The sequence below is a fragment of the Lutjanus erythropterus genome, chromosome 22, assembly GCF_056507025.1.
Source record: "Lutjanus erythropterus isolate fLutEry1 chromosome 22, fLutEry1.hap2, whole genome shotgun sequence".
NCBI classification, from domain to species: domain Eukaryota; kingdom Metazoa; phylum Chordata; class Actinopteri; order Lutjaniformes; family Lutjanidae; genus Lutjanus; species Lutjanus erythropterus.
This window is the reverse complement of record NC_139338.1, coordinates 4099186-4123352: the sequence shown is the minus strand read 5'-3', so window position 1 is coordinate 4123352 and position 24167 is coordinate 4099186. Positions and strand designations below refer to the sequence as shown.

The 24167-nt window shown below is 40.5% G+C and overlaps 2 protein-coding genes across 2 annotated transcripts in view; one reads left to right on the top strand and one right to left on the bottom strand.

Annotated features, from left to right (window-relative positions):
- The window catches only part of cog5 (component of oligomeric golgi complex 5), an 85411-nt gene that overhangs the window by 19275 nt on the left and 41969 nt on the right, over nucleotides 1-24167 (top strand). The window contains exon 7 of the mRNA XM_084710590.1: nucleotides 21726-21856. Coding sequence (XP_084566716.1) covers nucleotides 21726-21856 — 131 coding nt within the window. The remainder of the gene's footprint in view (nucleotides 1-21725; nucleotides 21857-24167) is intronic.
- Nucleotides 3533-8546, bottom strand: LOC146306491 (G-protein coupled receptor 22-like). The gene is made up of 4 exons (XM_084711327.1): nucleotides 7855-8546; nucleotides 6404-6548; nucleotides 5496-5642; nucleotides 3533-4862 (listed from the first exon to the last, which is right to left on the bottom strand). Exons 2-4 carry the CDS (start codon nucleotides 6524-6526, stop codon nucleotides 3819-3821), a joined length of 1314 nt encoding a protein of 437 aa, XP_084567453.1. The 5' UTR covers nucleotides 6527-6548; nucleotides 7855-8546; the 3' UTR covers nucleotides 3533-3818.

The window sequence follows — 24167 nt, the reverse complement described above, 5'->3', positions numbered from 1 at the left end:
AAGTAGCAACAGTAGCATGGCATGTTCTGCACAACACCTGACGCTGTGCAGCATCTTCCTTTTTAAAACTGAAATAATTCCACACTGCTAATGTGCTGTTCCTCTTCAAGACTAAAGTCTCAGTTAAGTCACTTTCTGACTGTTCCGTCAAGCCAGAGGCCATTGCACAACAGCTTAAGGTGCAGCATAAAAACTTGATGCAGTCGAGTGGTCCTTCTCTCTCTCTCTCTCTCTCTCTCTCTCTCTCTCTCTCTCTCTCTCTCTCCCTCTCTCTCTCTCTCTCTCCCTCTCACATCACTTTTCTTTCTTTTTTTTTTACGTGGCCACATTGTAATTGCACATGTTGCGATTACAAAATCGCGTTTTATCATATCGCGATATTATCACAAATGCTATTAATCGTTCAGCCCTAGACAGCACTGATCCCTTTGTGTGGACATCACACAAGATGACATGCATGAATCTATGTTTTGTGGCATGATCGATTTCAGTATTTTTTTAATACTTCCCCTGCTCGTATTCCTTAAACCTTTTGATATGTTATAAATGAAATGTTTAGAGACTACTTGAAAGAGTTTATGTCCCAGTTTGTGTAGAGTCATGTTATATAGTGGTTGTAGTAGAAGGTAATGATACCTAGTTCAACCCCAGGTATCCTTTTCTCTTAGGTCTTCATTGTAGACTTGGTCTCAGTCTCTTGGTCAGAATTGTTGCGTAACAATGGCTGGACCGGTTCAGAGGACTGTGTGACCTTCTGGTGTCAGCACAGGAAAAGTGAGATTGATGCATTGCATGTCACCGCCACCAGTTATCTGCCATACTACCTTTAGTTAATCACAAGGCATTAAGCGTGACAGAGCGGGTTCACAAGGACAAGTGTTTTCAGAAGCCTGTGACTGCTAGCCTGTGACCACTTCTCATAACACACACACACACACACACACACACACACACACACACACACACACACACACACACACACACAAACACATACAGCCTCGCACAAATTCCAGGGCTGCAAGAGCTTTCAAATGGGGTCAACGTCCTCGGTGTTCTCCACTGCACAGCAACAAACTCTTCTAGGTGTTACAGTGTCGGCTTCTAGTCTCTGCTGCTGTGCCAGTTGCTTGTTGTCCAACAATTCCAACAATTTCTCAAGTGGACTATGCTGCTTTGTGTTTTGTTATGGTGCATTGTGTGGGATCTAGGAACCACTTTAGTAGGAGTTAAAGAGGGCTGTCTGAACAATGGCTCAATTCCTGTGCTATTTCCTTTTCCCAGAGGTGACCTCAATTGAAAAAAATCTTCAATAAAATACACAGTATAGAAATTATATGAATTGCACAAAATTATATTGACATACTTGCGTTTACTTTTTGTTTGGGGCTCTGTGGATGGCAGTATTGATTTGTCAGTGGACCACTTTGATCCAGACTGAAATATCCCAACAATGGATCGAAATGAAATTCTGTACAGACATTCATGGTCTTCAGAGGATGGATCCTAATCCAACCTTGCTCATCACACATTCATACACCCCTCAGCATACACCGTAATCACTTTCACTTTTTGTCATTGGGTTCAAATTTCAGTTTGTCCAGTGCCTGAAGTAGGGGTGTAACGATACATTGATCCAGACTGATCTGTAGATTCTACTGTCAGTGATCTAAAATGATTGATGAAAAGTGAAAAAATATCCATCTGTATCATCACCTTTAAGACATGCCTTTATTTTGAAATTCCCATGCCATGTCTCTGTCAAAAATGTCTGAAAGATTTCAATAGTTGAATCATAATCTAATTTCTCTTTGTGAGTTGACATAAATGTAACTGAATGTTTTAAATGGAGATATATCATCTGATATCAACTGGCAGACTTTGTGATATCAGCAAATACTGTTATGTTGCCCACGTAATTAATATAATATCGCATCATGATGAAACTTCTGATTTACACCCCTAGTGTTTAGTACTGTTTTGCAAAAGGTCAGCATGCTAACCTTTTAAACTGTGGTGGTGAGCATTGTTAACATTGTACCTGCTTAACATCAGTATGTTTGCATAGTCATTGTGACCGCGTTAGCACACCGATGTCTTGAACCAAATATGCACCGAATGCAAATACCAGCAGCTGTAAGCAACTCCGTGCAAATTTTAACATGCAGCCCCTCTAGCTTAACCCTAAACCAAGTTTTACAGTTGACTTTCCATTCATTTGATGTGCTTTGCCCGATTTGTGTGACAGATGACTTCACATTTGTTGTTTTATGGTCCCATTACTGTAAGGAAGTTTCATTTCAGTCAGCAGGAAGCCTTAGCATTATCATCTTTGACGTAGAAATTCACCCCCTCCTCAGTTGGTCTTGTGTTGTGATTATGTTCCTCCATTTTTTTGGTTGTGAAAAGAACAACTGCCTACTTTACTAATTGCAAAACAAGGCGTGTGATAGATTAAAATGGCAGTTCAAATTTGCCAGATCTGCCAATCCTTTCATTTTTTAAAATTTGTCCATATCAAGTAGCTTGTCTTAAAACAACACAGGCTGTTTAAGGTCTTGGTGAATTGGTAAATCTGTGTTTCAAACAAGTAAACAGCAGTGTTTCCCCTACAATTGTTTCCTCCTACGGGACCCCACCACCCCCCTTGAGAGACACCAAATATTTAATTTTATGTGGTGAATTTTTAACATTTGAATGTTTATGGACATATTCAGAGACTTTTATTTTGAAAATTTACTTTGAAAGTCTGCGTTTGTGTTTCGCCTTGTGTTGCTATGTTTCTGCTTTAGTCACAGAGCAAAAGTCACTGATTTCCAGCCGCCCTCCCAACGCAGCCGCCCTGGAGGAATCACTGAATCGTATTGGTTGGAGAAACAGGATGTCCTTAAACTGTAATGATCTGTACTTCTTTCCTTTTATACTTATAAAATAATAATGATTTTCTTGCACAAAATGCAAACAGTTACCTTAGTTTGAGCAACTGATTTAAAGCCTGTCCCTCAGTTCTTCACATGTCACAAGAGACAGAAGTGACCTCACTGAGCAAAGTGAAGGACAAACATCATTTCACATGGTCTGATGCCTCCTATCTCTGTATCTGTTTCCACATGGAGAAGCTAAAGAGAGCAGAGGGATACTGACACATATTGTGCCTTTGGTTGTTTATTACAAATGGTGACAAACAATATCAAGGTATTCTGTGTCTGTACATAGACGTTTGTCTCATCTTACATTAACCAGAGAACAACACACACTGCTGCCTAGATACAGAGTTATGACTGAATTGTCCTTGAGTGCACTCCACGACATTCCACAATAAATAGTAATAAATTACCCTCTTTGTGTGCCTATGACACCTATTTTGAGACATTTTTTTCTACTGAGGAATAAAATCAACTGTAAATGCAGTCCTTCAACTCATACATATTCAGCTGCTGGTAGTTTCCCTTTTTACACGGGATGTTTATTTCAGGAAACTCCTCCTTTATGTCCATGTCTCTGATCTCAGGGAACACAACTTTTTTCTGAGGTCATGATTTTAGTATTCTTTTAATAAGCTGCCCAAGATGTACTCCAGCAGTTAATGAGCACTCATCTGTTTAGCTTGTTTAGATGTGTAATATATTTCCCCTTAATAGTCACATTGCTTTCATGTTTTTTTTTTTTTGCTAGAACTGCATAAAAAACTCTATTTCCTTCTAAAGCGCCAGATTTTAAAATTGATCTGCCATAGTCTGTTACTTCACTTTTCTGAGTGGAATGTAACCAGTTCCCATTTACTGTACATATCTGACATATTTACATTTGTGTTAATCCTATTACTCGGCATCCTGCGAGCAGAGACACTTCTGTCTGGCTTCCGTGTCCTCGAAGGTGACCTTCTTGTTCCTCCTGGGATCAATCCACGAGTTATGGATGACCACATTGTTTGGCGTAGGGTCGGCCTCTACTACAGACACCACCCTCTTCTTCATCTTGCTTTTCAAAACCTTTTGGAATTTCTGCCGAGTGAAGGCGTAGAGGAGTGGGTGAAAGATAGTGGTCCCATAAGCCATCACCAGGAAGCCCAAGCGGAGGCGAACAGTTAAATCGCTGGGCCCAGTGCTGAGGATGATGGTGTTGAGCACAGTTATTGGAGTCCAGCAAAGGAGGAACGTGGAGATGATGAGGAGAGACATCCTGAAGACTCGTTTCTGCCTCTCCCGTCTCTCCCGATGACGCTTTACTGCTCGTCTTAGGGCAATAATGACTGATACTGATGCTCGCATGCCCAAAGGTGCATTCCCACCTGCCCTGACTCCTGTGCTGCTCTGTGAAGCATCAGTCGACTCTGCTTGTGTTGCAGTGCTCAAAGAGATAGTGTTTTTGCTCTTTTGCTTCTTTTTAGGTAGGTTGTGCTGAAAACGTGTTCCAATGCGAATGTTCAGTGCCTGAAGGATCTTGTAGTAAGTCACTAGCATTACCACAGCTGTAAAAAAGAATATAGGGATCTGTGCCAGCAGGTGGTAGTACAGACCCGGCTCTGTGTAGTACTCGTTTGTTTGAGCAACTGCAGTCTGGTTCACAAGGTCAGAACCAGAGTTGATGAAGAAGCCCACTTCCATGAAGGGAACCAGGAAACTAAAAAAGGATAGAGCCCAGATGGATCCCAGTAGAGCTACAGCTCTGCTCATTGTAAGCACACGGTTCGCTGGCCGCACTGAGATGTCGTAGCGGTCCACAGTGATGGCCAGGACGTTAGCAGCTGTAGCTACACTCGCAAAGGAGACGCAGGCCTCGTGAAAACAGCAGATCATGGCCGTATCCGCCTCCAAAGGCAGTAAAACCACCACAGCTGTCAGTGGGATGCAGCATACACACACCTAGAAAAGAGACAGAAATTCAGGTCACATCCCAAATATGTTACATTTGTTTCCAGTACATATCAAAAGCTTAAGGGAAAACTACTGTTATGGTTTTTATTTCTTATGTCTGGTCATTGGCTCTATTCATGATGATAATATAGTACCTACTAAAGCAATGTCACTTTATTCCAGCACCTCAGCACTCAGCCAGTTGACATTGATGTTATTATAAGCAAAAGAACTTGTGGCCAGGGCTACAAAAATAAAATCCAAGCTGTGGCAAACAGTGGATGGCAGTAGAGGAGGTTCTCCCAGTGTCTGGTTTAAAAAGTAGTTAAGCTGACTGGAGCCGAGAGCTTCAGAGGGCAATGAGTCAACTGATGGAATGAGGTCTGATTGATGATTCAAATCTTCAACGTTTAGGAGCAACCGAAAGCACATTCTTCCATATGAACTGAATGCAACTTCCAGTCCCAGCCAACTGACTGACACAGTCCAAATTTAAAAGCGTAATGGTGGATTTGCAGAAGTGGTAGCAGTGCTGAGAGGTTTTTTTTTTTTTTTAAACACCGTAAGTCTCAGTATCCAACCACAGGATGATAAATCCCTGTTGGCCAAAAAGAGTAACTGATAATGGAGGTCAGGACTCACCAGCACATCCACCACATGCAGGTTCATGGTGATGATGTTGGAAACGGAGCTGATGAGATTCTGTTTCATGCAGTAGAGGACGAGCACGGTGAGGTTAGAGCTCAGGCCCAAAACTATCTCCAGAAGCAGGAAGCCTGTCAGAGAAACCTACCAACACAAAGAACATAGTGGCATTTAGTGTGGCATTCATTGCCATTGTAGTCATGATAATGCATATTAATAATGTGGAATACACCATATGTTTTAGTCCCCAAAATCCAAATTCCAACTCATTAATGGATGATATACCAATATTATATCTATCCTGCTTTTAAAGGCTGTATTACAGTGATGTAACTTTCTTAACTTACCAGACGGTTCAAGCTGTTCTGTTATTTCCCATTACCCACTTAGTCATTATACCCACATAACTGATGATTATTAATCAAAAAAGTCATTGTTACATGTCACATTTTCACTATAGTTAATATGTTTAAAAGGTTGTGGGCTTAAAATTTAATGTATTTGTCTTGATGTCCTTCATATGTTCTGTTGTTTAGTGGATACTTTGTTTGTTTGGGGAGGAAGTAATGTATCTCGGGGCTCTTCCGGGATTTGAACAGAGGACCTCCTGCACCCCAAAATATTGTCGCAATGTTGTGAAGTATTTTGTCAGAAATGTACTACTTATACCTGATTTTGTCCATATCACCCAGACCATCATATGTTCGCACAGTTTGAGAATTTATGGTGAAAATGTTTATATCGAGACATAAATTGCATATTGCGGAATATCCCAAAAATATCAAGATATTACTGAAAAGCCAGATCTCTTTCTGACCTACTTGCAAGAAGATATCATGTTATCATGTCATACTGATTTGATTGAAAAAGGCATCTGAGCTGTGTGTATGAGGATGAAGAATTACCTGGAAGCTGATGGGGTAGATGGCCTCGGAGGAGGTCATGTCAAGGTCATAGGGGTCGGCAGTGTCAAGCACCGTCATGTTGCTCATGGTGGCTGCAGAGATCAGCACTGGGGATGTGTGCATTATCCTGATGAGAGGAAGAGGCCTGGAGGACAGTTTGCACAAAAAAGTCTATTAAATAAAAGCATTTTTAAGGCATATTAAAGTCTCATAGTTCTCATTTTTTTAATCAAACTGCAGCTGGCACTTGCCTTTTGCTTTTGGGGAAGAATGAGCTATAAAAGGGCAATGAGTTGAAGGTTAGGGTTACGAGAGGTATTGGGCCACCGATAATATGAATTTCACCTCTATTGACAGTGCTGCTCCAGAATAAATAACAATATCAAAAAAGTGTTGAGCTGCACTTCATGACGTCACACATGCACAATAAATCATCTGCCAAAGAACTGCTCAGCATGTCTGTTTTAGCCTAATTTTTACCTGTGGCAAGGGAAATATGGTGAAAAAGTATCCGTGAGATTTCAGGTTTTCAGGGGTCTTCTTCAGAACACTGAAGTACAATCGTGTCAATGTTTTTGTGGATGAGGTTTGAGACAGCCCCCTGAGGTTTCAAGGGGAAAAAAATGATAACATCATCTTGAATGGAAACATGAAAGGTACTTTATCAGGATACTTACTAATTTTATTTCATTTTGAAACCACACTCTTGGGAAACTCTTGGAAAAGTACACGCTCTTTTTAGACGTTAATTTGTTTTTCTTAGAAACCTCAGGAATACAGAAGCCTAATTGCATAACAAGACTTGTGACTGAGAAGGTCATTCCCTGGCAAAATTCAATAATGAATCTAGTATATACTTGTGTATGTGCTGTTGTTTAGTGTGTAGGATATGGTAAATAACATATCTAAGAGGAAGGTTCCTCAGATGGCAAGGGTCAATCACACTGCACGTACTTGTGAGTCAGTTGAAAGAGATACAACAAAAAAGGCACCAAATACTACTTTATTCACTGTAGAATCAGAAGTCTATTATTGGTAAGTTCAAGTTCTATGTTGTCAATGTTGGGTTGTGAGTACCATACTAATTTGCAGTTTGTGTTGTGGCATGGCAGAGAAGGTATGTTATGGCAAAGAGCAGACAAGTAAAGGATGCTTCAAACGAAATCTGTCAAGCAGAATCATAAAGCTCCTTTCTATCTGACATATGCCTTGGGGGGTCTGTGTCAAACAAATTAATAATTTTCAGAAACGGTCCCAAAGCACGCCCCCTTCAGGTAGCAACTGAACAGCTGTGCTGAAGTTAGAAGAATCTGTCCAGCAAACAAGCCATTTGAGAGCCCTGGTTTGCATGCTGAGCCTAAATGAAGCAAATGTAAGAATACTAGAAGATGTGGTTTATGGTTTGGACTGAAGAAAACAGAGTACAGGTGTGATGTCAGGCGTAAACTCACCACTCCCTCCCAGCAGTGTCCTCTCCAGCTCAGCAGCAATCGAAGCGGCCACAAGGAATATCAAACCATCCCATCGTACTCTGACCTTACGAGATCTTTCTTCACCTCGTCCAGTTGATTCGTTGCATTCTTTCTGTCAACATATCGAAATCTGACGGACAGTGAAATGTCTTCCGCAAGCTTTGGCTTTGGGGATACTGGCTTCACTCAGGCGAAAGGAATAGTCTCTTTGTGAAGCACAGAAAGCAACACACACCCGCCCCTCAATGGGGGGCATGTGGTTTGCAACATCAGTGCGGTGCACTAAGATCAATGCTTTCTTTCATGCATAGCTCTGTCTCTTCATTGTCCTTTGTGCTTGGACCATTGCCTCCAGTCTCATCCCCGCCTGAAAATGATTCCAGTGCCTAAACAATCCTGCTCTCTCCACTGCTCTCCACTTTTCAGGTGTTGTATGTCTTTCACACTCGTCTCTTTGTCTCTCTGGAGATGGTGAAGATCCCGATATGGTCCATAGCACCCTCTGTCAGACCATGTCAGGTTTGTCACCTCATATTCCAGAGAATAGTGAAGGAAGAAAGAAAAAGTAATACAAGAAAACAAGCTTGTTTGGCTGTTTTTCTGGACACAACTCAGTCAAATCCTTCACTTCCCTCTGATCAGAGGAAGGGCAGAGTTGCACCAGAGGTCAGAGACCTGTACGTACGTCATGTAGACTCCTTGGAGACAGCTCAAAGAGACTGATCCCTTGACACTTGGACAATCACAGCCATCTTACTCCTGCTTTATCCTTCACAAGCAGCGAGAGAGAAATTGATTGATGCAAAGACTGATGTCACATCCCTTCATCACCATCATCATCTTCCCTTCATTCTTCCTCAGTCACATTCCGTCTTTTAACCTGCAAAAGGAAAGGATGGAAGATTTCTGTCAAATAGTGTAAAAGCCATTTGTTTCCCCCTAGCCTGCATGTTGCATCACACAGCCCCCACTTAATTTCCACTCATTTATCATCTCTTGACAGATAGCTTGCTCTTTCCGTGCTAATTGGACGCCTGTCCTTGTGTGTATTTGTGCTCATGTTTGTGCCTGTGCTGAATGTGTACTTAATCAGTTTTTGATGCCTTGGCTTTTGTCTTTGATGGTTCTCGTCATGTGGCGTTCAGCAAACAAGCTCTGAAAACTGTGAACTGGTACTCTGCAGACTGTCTGAGTGTATGAGATGATATGCTGACTGACTGTCACAACAACTGGCCACACACTGTCTCAGTCAGTTCTTAGTTCAGGGCTCAGCTAGATTGTCTTAAGATTTTAAATAGGAAAATATTTAGAGCATAAGTAGCAAGGGCTGTCAAGACCTGAAAGCTAGCATTCAGAAACTTGATGGGTTCATAGTATTATTACCTATTTTTAGATGGACAGATAGTTCTGATTTAGATCAAAATTTTGCCAATGCCAGGCTACTTCTGTTTAGGCAATATCTTCTTGTAAGGGTGCAGATGTTTAGACATTTAATATTTGAGAACTTTAGCTCTTTTTGTTAAACAAACATTTTTTCAGACATTTATATTTATATCTCTCAAAATAAAGTATCAAAAATATTGTTTTGGTCAAAATTGGTACCCAGAGGAAGGAATGCTTTATAATCTAAGAATAAATTATGGATGGAAGTTACTCTAGATATGATACGCACATCTGTATTTATTTGGGTCCTTGGTCCTGTGTCTGCTATTTGAATTGAATTTAGTCATTAACTGAAGTTGTTCAGCCATACATTTAAGTATGAATAAACAAAACCAAACAATTATTTTCGACTGATCTGTCGATTTTTTTCTTCAATTAACTGATTGGTTGTTTCGTCTGTTGTATGGTCTGTTGTTTTCCCAAAAGCCAAAGATATTCAGTTTACTGTTTAAAGGAGTAAAGAGCTGAATTCAAAGTATTTTGACATTTTTGTCATAAAAAAAGTACTATATGGTAATAGTTGGGGATTTATTTAGTAATCAATTAACAACCCATTAACTGATTAATTGTAACACATTGTTTTTTGATATCCATGTTTCTTGTTTTCTGTCCTGGAAAAATGCTACAGTTTATTTTAGCCATACAGAAACATTGAGTGTGGGACATGTTGACAGACGTAGGCTTACCTTAACCTTAACCACGCAAAACTTGTACCTAAACCCAATCAGCCAATCACATCCAATGTGATGGAACACCTACCACTGTCAACACGCCTACCATGTTCTGGCGAAAGGCCCAGGTTCCAGAGCTGCCTTGGGCTGCAGTTACATAAAGTATATCTCTGCAGGGATGCCCAGGTCTGAGGAAAGCGTCAGAGGGTTGGTTAATCCATGAGTCAGTCATTTGTCATTTATTAAGCAAAAATGCCAAGCAGTCATTGATTTAAGCTTCTCAAATGTGAGGATTTGTCCCACTTCTCTGTTCATTGTAAATTGAATATCTTTGCGTTTTGGATGGACAAAACGAGCAATTTGGCAATGTCACCTTGGGTTCTGGAAACGTTTTATCATTCCTATTTAATATTTTCTGACCAATTTTTGACCAGAAGATGCATCCCTAATAGTCTCTTGTGATAAAGGAACATTTTCCTTCAGCTTTATTGTTCTTATTCTGAGTTCTCTCTCAGTGTGTAGTCCTTATAGTCTTCTTTTCAACTGCACAAAAGGTGCAAAATTGCTTTTTATCTCAACTTGATGAATTAATGCACTTTTTGTGAGGCTCATCATTTCTCTTAGTTGTGTTTTCATTTACGTACACGAAATATCTGTCCTCTGGATGACCTCACTCTTACGACAACTTTGAACAAGTTCCGTCTTTGGCCTGATTACTTCTGGATGAGCCTTCCTACAACCAGACAACCGGTCTCTTTGGGAGGCAGTGAACTCATCATAGCATTTGAAGACCCATGTTCCTTGCTGTCTGAAAGCCACTCATTTTGTCTAATTATTCTCCACTCCAAATAATCGCTGCTTGAAAATCGTGACTCACAAGCTCAACAGCATGTCAGCGTGCTGTGTGTGTTTATCTAGAGCTAAATGTGTTGGTTTTACAGAGCCTTCGTGCGACACATTCACATTGCCTTGCTGTCAGAACACAGATAACAGTGACTGTGGCGTGTGTTAGTTTACCTCGAGACAAAGACCAGTCCTCAGTGATCCTCGGGTCTTTCGGAGTGCTTTCCATCCCTGTAGGTCTTTGTAATTTCAATCCCTAGAGGTAGCGTGGTGTCCACAGGTGATAAGCCGGAGTGGCTGAGGTTTAGCTTAGTAGTCCATTATTCAAGGATCTTCCACCACGAGTCCCTTCAGGATGGAAATTTGTCTGGTAGAAAGCATGCAGCCACGAGATACTGACGCTGCTGCTCTGCCTCCCCCTCTCTTCTCTCCGCTGTGCTTCTTTTTCTGTCGGTCTGTCTCTCTGTCCTGCTTCCTGCCTCCTCTCTCTGTATCTGCCTCCAGTAGCCCTTCCTACTCATCCATCGCTCCCTCCCCCTCCTCCTTCCCTCTCTGAAACTGTCTTCTCCCCCTCTCTCTCTTCTTTTTGTCGTTTTACACCTCTGCGCTTGACTAATTGGACTCACAAAGCAGATTTAACACTCTCCTCGTAATTTTTCACTCCGTCTCTCTTTCCTTTGATATCTTTATCTTTGCTGTGCTGCCTGTAACAAGTAGGTAAAACTCCAGCATGTAGGGACAACTCAGATCTTTTCTGCCTTTAGCTCATATTTCTTTCTCTTTTCCTCTGAGCTATCTACCCATAAGTTTGTTTGCCCTCATTAAAGAGCTCAGGTAGAAAACGGTGGCCATGACAATACTAATGGCAGCATCCTTCCTCTCAGGACTTTGGCCACTCCTCCGCTGTTTGTGTTTGCATAGCACCTGCCAGATAGTACATGTTTAATTGTCCCAATCTGGCTACCATTGGAGCAATCACCGTGCTGCCCTTATTGCCTGCCGAACATATCTGCAAGGTAGCAAGTGAGTGGGCTAATTAGGGCTACTTGGCATTGGCATGGCAACAACAGCCCCTGCGGCCAAAGTGAACACAGACTGATGGATCAGAATTCAAATCAGGGCCCATCTGTTGTCTTCCCGGGATAGACTTGATAAAATAAAGCAAGAAGTCCTGATTTTTCACATCTTCCCTGATCTGGTCATTGTATCTCAGCTCTTCATCTGTTTATTCAAGGAGTGTAAGCAGAGATGATGGTTTCCAGTCCGACTGTTTTACTGACATGCGCAACTCAGCGGGAGGCATGTTTTCCCCCAGATACAAGTCTTTAGCAAGAGAGAGAGAGATAGCAGACAGTGGTGTTATATAGAGGGAGAAAACATGAGCCTGATATGAGTGAGGCAGAAATGGAGACAGCTTTGAGACCTCAAGAAAAAAACAAAGCAAAAAAACAAGACAGCTGCAGACTTTTTTTCCTCAGCCATGATGATTTGATGATGAGCGAGGCTAGTTTCACACCTAAAATTACGTTAAGCACAATAGAGTCCAACAGAAAACATCCATAAATGTTTAATGATTACATTAATATTTCAACCTGATTTCTGGGCTGTCCGCTGGCTAGCCTTAAGGCAGCTGGCTGTTGTGTATTCCCAGATGTGCTATTTCAAACAGAGGGGCATATGATTGAAAGCAAGCGCAGGGCTGTGTTTATATGTGTGCTTTGCATTTATGAAGGAGCAATCATGGACTTTGGGTTTAAGGGACAAACAAGTAAATGCTGATGCCTTGATGATTTTCCGGCGTCGCTGATGGCAGCAAACTCAAACACCAAGGGCTCATAATTCATGAAACAACTGGGGGAAAACGTATATGTTTGAAAAGTGAAAGTCTAAATAAATTTCGGAGACAAAAAGCAGCCAATGCAACCCATTAAAGTTTCAATCAGATTTACATGAATTTATTAGCAGAATTCGGCAGAAATGGAATATGATTACCTGAAAATAAGAATCATTGTGTTTCCATTACCCTAGCACCCTTTATATCTACAGAGGATGCCAGTCCTCTTCCATGGAGTCAACCATGTTGCCCCGCCATATGTCTGCAGCTGCCTAGTCTCACGATACCAGACAATTGGTGATCTCACCCCTTACCAGGGATTTCTAAATACAGAATATTTGCTTGAACGGCAGTGAGAACAGCCACTAACAAATCTAAGCGCCTTATATTTTTTAAAGAACATGCCTTACCGGACACAATGCTCTCTCCACATTATCTTCAGTGGTAGTCACATGACTTTGACATGCAACTGGGGTAGGCCAATGGATGATGCCATCGTCCACCACGATGGTAGACTGTCATCGAACCACTGAGCCCTCTACCATCGTAGCATCATGATTTGAGGTAGTGTGATTGCCCAACTGTATCACCACTCTAATATGAAGGGCCACCCCAAAGACTTTGGGCTGGTTTTGCAGTGCAGGTTCCACACAGTTTTAATAACGGAAGTTTGGAGATTGTTCTCAGTCTCTACTGAGTTAAGCATTTAGAGGCTCACTGGTGAGTCTAACAGAAGCCCAGACTGACACTGGATACCACCTTTCACGTTTTGCTTCACGGCAACCGTAGGTTCTCCTACATGCTAAGAAGGGGAGGGTGAGATGAGGAATTCAAGAGGGCCAGTCCTACAGAACCAGTGTGCAGGATTTAGTGGTATCTAGCGGTGAGGTTGTAGACTGCACCCAACTAAATACCGGTCATACCATATCCTGAACATTGTCAATGGCAAGCAGTGAGATGTCAGGGATTACTTTGATTCATGTTTTGGGTGTCAGAAACACATGAATCATCAGTCAGTGTCATCAGTACCTAAATCTACAGCCAGAGCAGTACACTTTTCACTGTTACTCTCCCAAACCAAATTTAAAATTCATTAACAATAAAGACTTGTAAAGAACAAGAATCTGTGTGAGGGATGAGTAAGAACTGGAATACATATTGTAATTAGAGTGTGACTACCAATAAGACATGATCAAATATGAACCCTATTCTAGCCTTGTTCCATTTTAATATCCAGTTTCATACTTCATTACATCAGATTACAGGAAGTAAAATTACATTTCATTGTGCCTTTAAGCAAATGCACATTCAGCGTCACATCATGGTTTACACTAGTTGTGACACACTGCAGTCTGGCAGTTGCACAGCCTCGGTCTTCTTTACACATGTTATGTTTAAGAAGCCATTTCAGGCATTCTTCTTCTTGAAAGCTAAAAAAAAAACTTCCTGCAAAAAATCAGTGGTTCTGGCAGAGCTGCCTGCTTGGTGTTGCTCCACCAACTGATCAACTAAATATGTGACAGCAAATATATCTTCTTTTAAGGTTTAGGCCCCAAAGAATTAGCCAAAAATATTATTTATTTTTTATTAACTCATATGCAAGTATTAAAAGAAGAAAGTGTAATTCCATTATAGTATCTTACCAATAATCCACAGTTTTACTAAATGTTTCTATAATCTGATTAAGTCTTTTTTACTTGTAACCATTACATGTAATCTGTTAATCTCCAAACCTGTTATCAATTAATCTGTCAATCATTTTCTTGATTAATTGGTTCGTTGTTTGGTTCATAAAATGTCAAAATGATGAAAAATGTCAGACTGTATCCCAAAGCCCAAGATAAGGTCAGAAACTAGAAAATATTCACATTTGAGAAGTTAGAATCAGAGAATTTGGACATTTTTTCTTAAAAAATTACTTGAAATTATTACAATAGTCTGCAATAAATTTAATAATCAGTTAATAATCAATTATTTGATTAATCATTGCAGCTGTGATTTCAACACAGTAAGATTATGTAACTCATTACTGTGAATGCACCACAGGAGAACATGCATAATTGATTTACTGCAAAACAGAAAACAATTAATGGTATTATTTTACCATCTGTAAAAATGACGTTACTTACTGTAGTGACATTTATAGATGGAGCATTTGCAATTACTTTACTTTCATTATTAGAGCTAATGATAATTTTTACATCATTATTCTCATTTTTGTTTTAAAACGTATTAAAATGAATATGGTTTAATTTTTGCAGGGATCTCTGCCAAACAAAGATGTTTTCTTAAATCTGTAAAATATGAAGTGTAGGCCAGGACATCTCTGCAGCACAGCAATGCTGAATTTAAAGTGGCATTTTGACACACACTTTGCCTGTCACAAATATTGGGCCTCTGGCGATTTGAAAATTGCTGTTTCAGTAAACTTTTAATGAACTTTTCTGCCCTACAAACTACTATTTCCAACAGGACTGGGTATCAGCGTGTTAAATACCTATAATAGTAGAGCTTGACGTCTGTGCCTGAAGGAGACCCGATGGGGCCAGACGGGTTCAGGTCGGGTCAGGCCTTATTCTTCACATATTTCACGGGTTCACATAATTTATTTTCTCCCCTTTTCAGTCGTTGTCAATTCCAATTCCCTGCATGTATTGTCCCTGTCAGTAAAAACTCCTAGTGTCTGGTGCATAGATGGAAGCTTGCTTGGTTTTGGGTTGTCATATGCTAATAAGGGTTGGGTTCAGGTCAGTTTTGGACAGGATTTGCCCCAACAGGCTCAACTTTTCAGGCACAATTAAAGCGTTACCTTTAAGGTATTGATTGAAATAATTCAGTAACTTCTCCAGTCACCTGCAGTCCTTTTGGTAACCAGATCTACAAAAAAAAGACTGCTTATATGGTTATTGGTTGCAACCAATCACTGCAAGCATTCTTCATAAAGAAAAACCTTTGAAAAAAAAAGTATCGAACGAAGTACTCTGTTAGTATCGGCATTACTTTAAGGCTACTGGTCTTGTAATTTTTCAGTGATACCTAGCCCTAATTTCCAAGATCAAGAATGAAATTTCCCGCTCAAATATTTGGGTTAAAATATGTGTATCACAGCGAGCATACAGATGGACAGCAAAGAAGTGGACAGGACTGAACGATCTGAAATTTTTCTGTGGATGTTTTGGTAGTATTTTTCACTGCTTGTATTGTATCCATTGTAGCTGTTGTGAATGTAACCTGACTGCTGCCATCCTCCACAAAGGAGCAAGCTACAACCCTTTCAGAGCTCCCATTCAGGGCCACGGGAGGCAAGTGTTTGAGATTCAAAACATAGGTTTTCAGTGCAGTGCTCCTCAAAAACTATTACCCTCTCTTCTTCTGTGGCTGTGAAGCACAGATTATAGTGTGTCTTTAGTTGTGGTCCGGTTTGAATGGTGCATTCCTCGGCTTGCTGCTCTTTAAATCATTGGTGTAAACATATTACTTGAGAGCACAAGCCTGACTTCAATGTTCCCAATTTATGAAGACGTCACAAACTTCTCCAATCCGTAGTATGTAGTAACACTTCATGAAGCAGGACTTTGATTGATAAGCTGCTGTTTTTAGCTTCTCGACTACAACTCAGCCTCGTTAATTTGCGCTCAGTGATAATTATTTCCTGACTGTTAAATATGCTCTGATAAGCGGGAAGCAGATCCCTCCCTGCTGCCTGTTCCCATCTATAACTGACGCTGCTGATTACCTTCATCACCAAGGTGATGCTGAGGGGGGGTTACACTCCACCATGCTGCTAATTTCAAGCTCTGCAATACTACTGATAATTTCCAGCGCATTTTTATGTATGGTTAACTTTGATTATCGGTGATCTCTGTCTCGTTGTCCTCTGAAGAATGAGCTGAATGAATTCCCTCAGCACAAAAACCAGGGCACATCTGTGCCAGAGCACAGCTTATCCCCTGGGCACCAACACATAATATCCACTGGCCTGTGTTGTCTGTGTTTGTGTGTGTGTGTGTGTGTGTGGCTTCGAGCGTGGCGCATCAGACGGCCCTCTGAGCATATTATGACACAAGTCAGAAAAGACCAACCTCTTTCTTTTGCTCTCTCTCTCTCTCTCTCTCTCTCTCTCTCACAAACACACATATCTAAACAAGCAAAGGGATACGGGGCTCAGCTGTTCGATCGTGGTCTCTGGCAGGCTTTGTACCCGGGTTGAGGCTTCGAGCGGATTGCTTTTGAATTGAATGTGGCTCCCGTCCAATTCCCCGGTCCTCTGCACCTCAGCCCGCCACCTGCCTGATAATACTCTCCGTCTCTCTCTCCGGGAAGAAGAGCAAACAATCTGCAGCTCTAGACAAATAGCACATCTGAAATGGTTTGATATCAGGCCTCACACCTTAACACCTCTCCTCTCATGATCAGTGTCTGATTTCCCTCTACCTTTTGTCTTGCTGATTTATCAAAACATATGGCTGTCAGAAAGATGCTAATACTTGGGACAATCCAAATCAAGGCTGTCCTCAGAAGAGAGTCGGGATGACAACATGAAGAGACTGAAGGAATGAAACTTGCTGCCTTTTATGCCATATCAGGAGACGAGGAAGAACAGGTTTACAGAGGACTTCAAGTTTCTAATTCACGAAAAACACCCACAGTTACAGGCAGCAACGTCCGGCAATTTCTGCAGCTTCTGAAACCAACAATCTGCCAATCACTTGACGCAGCAATCAGCCAGGTGTTTGGAGGGAAAAAAAAAGGTGGCCAAGATTTGAAGTTCTCTCTTTTTTTTCATTCTTCACACAGTTATTTCTGCCACTTTTCGTGTCAAGGTATTTTATTAATCATTATAAAATTTTTATTCCCTACATGCTCTGCACATATATCATATATACAGATAACTGAATTTTGAAAAGAATAGGAGAAAGTATAAAGAAAACTATTTACAGTTATTAATATACTTTTAGGATATTATGGAAGCCCATTTCCACCAGTGAAAGAAAAAAATATCCCCATGGGAAATCATAATTAAGAGATAAAAAAGTCACAATTATGAGATGAAAAGTCAAAATGATGAGTCAAAAAGTTATAATTATAATAATATAAAGTATAAATATAAAGTCATAATATGAAATAGAATTTAGTTTTATTTATTTTAAATTCTAATATAAAATGTCTAAATTATGAGATAAAAAGTCATAATTATGATATAAAATGTGGAAATTAAAAGATAAAATGTCTAAATTATGAGATAAAAATGAACTTTATCTCATAATCTCAATTTCTTTTAATGTCATAGTTATTATTATTAATTAATTATTTTTCTTTCACTGATGGAAATGGACTTCCATTGGATATATACACATACCCAGAAAATAATTCTTGTGCAATTTTAAATTTGCATTTGGGGGAACAGCAGCAATGCTTTTTTTCAATATTTTAAAAAATAAATAAATAAAAAAGTTTTTTTTTTTTTACATTTTTATGTGTATTCCCTTGTCCTGCCAGAGTCTTGCGTGTTGAGTCCTGCTGGCTCAGAGCACGGTCCATCCTTCAAGTGCAAGGCCTTGATCCGGGATGTTGTAAGATGTGGACGCAGCAGTCTCAGATTTTTTTTTCCATTTCTTCACTTTCATTATCCTGGCTGTACGTGAGCCACGAGCAGCCTTAAGTCCATGCTGGGTTAGCATGGTTCTTCTGGCCATCATCTGGCCAGGTGGATGAAAGATTCTGTGTGCACTGTTGATCATCTCAAGGTCCACTGCACTTTCAACAATCCAAATGCCTTGCTTCCTTTAACATTTCTTACGAGTGCATTTCTGTCATAGGTGATGCGTGATTCAGCATTAAAAACAGAAATGTAGCGAAATTTGAAAGAGCTACCAGCCACAGCACCTACATGACCCACCGTTGTCATGGATTATATGTAGAAACAAGTGCAACGCTATGAATGTCTTCAAGGACAGACTGTCTGAAGGTGTGCTTAATTATCCCCAATTGGACAGTTATCAGGTGAAGAGAATAGTTCGAACCTTTTTCAGAACATTGACTTTCAGATTTTAAATCAACATACAAATGCTGCACAGGTTTTTTTTTTCCTAAGAACAATTCTGTATTAACTCAGTATTTCTGCACAGTTGCAGATAAGATATAAAGATATGAGATATTAAGGATTAGGCCACTTCATGATATGTCACACAGAAACTGAGAGATTTTATGTTTAGATGCATTACAGTGAGATCCAAGAAGTGTTATAAGTCTGATTAGAGACTTGTTCTGGAATAATAATGTAGATGTTGATTGCAGTGATGGAGGTAGATTGTTCCAAAGAGATGGTCCTCTATTTCAGCGTCCATTGACTAAAGGAAGTCTGACAATATGGAAGACGGAAGTCCTTAAATAGTGCCTTGTATAATATGAGTGAATGTCTGAGGAAGACTTGAAAAAACTGTCCACAGCTGCTGTTGTCTTACACAACCACAGCGCACTTATTTGCCTAATATCGAAGTGTTAGACATTGTCAAGATATTGTCATAGAAACAAAACCCACGTACAGCGTTTTTTTTTTTTTTTTTTTTCCTCTCACCGCACAAGCATCCCAGTGCTCCCCAGCGCCCTGCCAGCACTTTTCTTCCAGAGAAAAACACTATATGGACACAAGCCTTTTACTCATGCAATCAGATGAATCACTTTATTCAAATTTAGGAATTTGTTCAAGGATTTTTTTCTAAGGTGTTGACATCATAAAATATGGAAACAGGCATTCAAAGCTTCATTTGTCACCAAGAAGGCCGTTTGGAAGAACTACACAGACGAGGTTGGATGGCACTTTGTTTGAGCTACGCCGTTTCAAGCGTCCTCGCTAAACGTGATGACAAGACTCGGAGAAATCATTTGCTGGGTTCTTGCAGCTATACATTCCCAGTTCAGACTGCTGTACACTGTCGCCAGAAGGAGGTCGCACTAGCAGGTCACGGTTTAGTCACACACACCAGTCTGTTGTCTGCTGTCTGTCTTCTCTCCTCATATCTTAGCTGTGTCTCCGTTCCAGCCTGCTCATCTCTCTGCCTGGCCCTGCTTTTCTCTTCCTTCCCGGCTCAGTGAACTTCCCACACAAGTCAGGACTGTGCAGAGTCACTGCCTCAAAACTCTTAAGAGACACTTCGTGTTCACCTGATCCTCCTCATGTTTCTATTAAAAAACACCACTATCTATATCATTTTCTACAGCACTTAGAGCCTTACTCTCTGTGCTGTTTTGCCTGTTTGTAATGATCTGTGAATAATAATGTTAACTAAAGATATCATGGCAGCAGTTTGACTGTCACTACTGCAAGAATCATCATGGTAGATCGCAAGTGTTTGCTTGAGGCGCCCATGATTTGTTGGACAAAATCACACGTATTGACAGTGTTAGATCAATTTCAATTTCATATCAGCCCAAAACAGGATTCGGTTGCAAGGCAAGTCGATATTTCTTCCTCTAATGCACGATCAGGCTTTCCAAAGCAGGTGGGTGGACAAACAAAGCAGGGGCAAAAGCAGAATGGAGATGTTTAACACGCAGTTAGAAGTGCGATGTGCTTCTTTGAAACAAGTGTTGCTGACAAATCTGTCAAGCTGACTGGTCCCTCTGTCATCTTTTCTGTCAACGGGATGCAAATGAAATAACAAATATGATAATTTAATCATAAAAGAGACGTGTTGATGAAGTTTCAGACTGACAGGGCCATTGTCGTGAAAGTGATGGAAAAACATTTTCTTTGTTACTGTAGGAGATTTTAACACGATTTTCTCATCCACCATAACTAAAGCCTTCTTGTGTCCCTTGAAAGACCCCTCCTGGTGGGGGGGTGGGGTGGTAGTAGCCAGTTGGAAATGTCTCCCCACCACCCCGTGCATCTGCCCCTATCGAAAGTTTGTGCCTATGTCTGGTTTGGAGATGATCCAGTGTAAACAACAGAATGAACTACATGCTGAATGTTCAGTTTAAGCAAATTTAGGATGTCTAAACCACTGAAAAGTTCAGGAAAAGGGCTTGGTCAGCATGAAAGGGTGTGATATTTTAAGAAACTAAGGTCAAGTGGTAAAGATCTGTGCGAGCTGGTTCCATCGTCTTGGAATGACAACCTGACAAACGTTACAAAGGTGTTGAAGCCTACAACCAGATGGTGTGTGGATGGTGAGAGAGGCTCAACATAGGTCTCAAAATCATTACAAAATGAGCAGTTTTCTCTGCTCTGAAACACTGGGGGTATGTCCGCTTCACTGTTTCAGTGTCAAACACTATGACCTGAAAACTTTTTTGGATCAGACGTATCAGAGCCACCAGAGCCAGAGGACAGTCACAGGATGGTATTTTTTTTCTTCTGTGTCTGGTTGTTGGAACTGAAGTGAGCTGAAGGGAACTGCTGGGCTGATTTGGACTGAGAGAGTCGCTGAAGGTTTTTTTGTAAATGACTATTAGGGAGGGTGAAGGATGGGTGAGGTGGTGTCATTCGTGTGTCGGTTTGTGGGGCTTATTGGTAGACCATGGCTCCAGCACATCATTGAGCCATATATCTGTTCAGAAACCGTGAACAGAAACCGTGAACAACAGTTTAATAGTCCAACTCCAGAATTCAGTACTACTTCGTTCTCAGTGTTTTCAGTAGCTATTTTTTAATATATATATATATAATGTGTTTAGAAGAAAAATTCCCTTTTTCCTTCACATGATCTTTGTTATTCTCATAATGTTTGATGGACCAGAATTGACCATTTTGAGCAACATCTGCTGCCTTCAGATGGAACTTTTGAACCTGTGAACACTAGTCAACATGAGAACACTAGTCTGACACATGATAACAGAAAACAACTCAGAAGTGTCATTAAATAAGACTATAATCTTGTAAGGCAATCCAATTAAACATCCTGGAACTTTCTTAGAAAAGAAAAGGATTTAGAGGATTGGATGGATTTTTTGCATCTTGGTGAACAAGAATAAAAATGGAAAAGACACTGGAAAATCTAATAATCTGTGGTTGCTTTTCTTTTCTGTGTGTGTGCGTTTGCTTGGACGTGCTGCAGACTACCTGTCTCAAGGTGTGGATCTGAGTGGCATTGAGGTGATCGAGAACGACTTGCTGCTGATCAGCAGAGCCAGGCTGGAGGTGGAGAACCAGGCCAAGAGACTGCTGGAGCAGGGCATGGAGATCCAGGTACACACACAAAACACACTGGGGAAAAAAAACTTTGACATCCTCTAATTCTGTTCAGTAGTGAGTAACACAAAGCACTTAAATATCAGCATCTAATCAATTATTGACCTCACCTGTATGCTGATCTACATCTGTTTTATTATCACGTACATGCAGGTTTTTTGAATGCAGGAAAACCCACTTAAAACAGAACATTGACTCCTTTCGCATTGTTTCCTGTTGATGGGTTTGGCTTTCTGTCTTTTTTCCTAATGTGTCATAAAGGAAAAAGTTAAGACTCATGTCTGTGCATGAGAGCAGAGAGAAAAACATTAAAGTGTCTGTGTGTTCAGCTCTCAGTGCTTTTGTAGCTTCTAACTGAATCTCTGTAGTTTGAGGTTTCTCTCCTGTGTCGCTGTTTATACTTTCAGGACTTCAGTTAAGACTCTTGAGTTACTGCTAATGGAAACCCAGCATTTCCTGATTTTGCTACTTCATAATTAAAGCTTTTAAATAGATGGGAAATTTATTGTGAAGAATTTTTAGGAAATGAAATGTGCCACTGTTCTACAGATGCTTGAGTCAGTATAAGCGCATATGTGTTAAATACTCACCTCGAGGCAGGTGCAAACTCCACTGTGCTGGGTCAAAAAGCAGAGTAAAAGCAGGCAGCACGTGTGGATTAGAAAAGGGACAAAGGTGTCGCTGAAATTACCAGTGGAAGCAACAAGCTTTCATTCCCTCCACCAAAGAGTGACAGAAATTATCATGTTCACTAGGGCTGCACAATTAAATGCCATCGCAGTAAAATTGAATGTAGCCAAGTGCAAGATCCAAATGTCAGAACCAGAACCAAATCTCAATTTTTTGAAAAAGGGAAAAATACGTGAGAAAATCTTCTTCTCTAAATGAAAAAAAACATGTTTGTTTGGTTCAGACCTCAATAAATATCACAACAAAAAATTGATATGAAAAATTGATCATTTCCACTTACCATATCACATATTGCAATTTCTTTCAAAATAATCGCTGTATAACTTTTTTACTAAATCATGCAGCCCTAGTGTCCACCTGGGTGTCATGTTTTTGTCACTGCTTATAGGAACTGGGCCAGATGACTCTGCAGTAGTCACAGATATCGTCTCCAGCTCAGATCAGTCGTAATGTAAACCTCACACCCTGTTGGACACGCTCATTTTGTCCCTTTTTGCCAGTGAAGGCTCCTTGTGTCCTTGGTATCATCTGTGACTCTTTGGCTCCTACACAACAAAACCAGAAAGGCAAATGGATCTACTGGTGATGGGAAAAATGCCAATTCCATACTTTTAGCGGTTTGGCTCACTTGAAAAACTCTGCAAATACGTGCAAATTTTGGTGTAAAAATGGTATAACAGGGTCCTCAGTTTGCTGTAGTTGCAGACGCAACACTCCATGTTCCACCTGTTGGTTTGATAATTCACAGTAATATAGCAGTGTACTCTTTAGCCTTGTTTTGTCATTTAGTGCTAAGCTGCTGCCAATAAAACACTTCCTGCACAGATGTTTCACATTAAAAGCCCTCCACTAGCTAAGAGGACTCAAAGCTGGCAAGATTGCCTGACACATTTTCAGCTAGTAGATTTTGAATTATTTTGGGTATTTGCTGCGCACATACCTTCCTGTTCTCTGTATCAGACTGTAATTATGGCAGAGATAAACCTCATCTCTACCTTCAGCTTACTTTGAGGACTGTTGAATATAATATTATATAAGAGTGAACTCCTTCATGTAAATGTACTAGCCAAGCAAATCTCACAAGCAGCCCTGTCATTCCACCCTGCTGCTATTTCTGTTCCCTGGGTATTACCATCACATATTGGCTCCTTCAAGGGACTAAATGGGTCACAGAAATGAAAGCATCCCTACAGGCCTGATGCATTTACATTCTTGTATTAGCAAATAGGAATAATAGTGTTTCATCCAGAGTTTAGTTGAATTTTTGCTTTTATTTATTCCAAAGACTTTCTTCCAGAACTTATTGTGTGACAGCAGATTCCTTTTGTGTCTTTTCTTTCTTCATCGGTGGTGTACTTTTTGTATTCAGAATTTTAAAAAAGAAGAAGACATTGTATTGTATTTTTTAACAAACATGTCAAGCTGTTGGTTCTGACTTAAACAGAAGGACAGCAGTAGAGGAGACGTGAGCACTCTGTATATGTGTCATCCTGTAAAATACATGTGAGAGAGGGCTCACATGTGAGCGCTACTAACCTTCATCTGCCCCAGAAAGCCTTGTTCTCAGGGGGACAGTGTCCCATTAAAGAAAGTGTGTTCTTGTGTGTGTGTGTGTGAC

Excerpts from the sequence above, each read along its gene's own strand:
- LOC146306491 (XM_084711327.1), bottom strand. The coding sequence starts at position 6,526 with ATGCACACATCCCCAGTGCTGATCTCTGCAGCCACCATGAGCAACATG. Across the intron at positions 5,643-6,403 it reads TCTACCCCATCAGCTTCCAG|GTTTCTCTGACAGGCTTCCT; the intron begins GTAATTCTTCAT and ends TTGTGTTGGTAG. Across the intron at positions 4,863-5,495 it reads TGCATGTGGTGGATGTGCTG|GTGTGTGTATGCTGCATCCC; the intron begins GTGAGTCCTGAC and ends TCTCTTTTCTAG.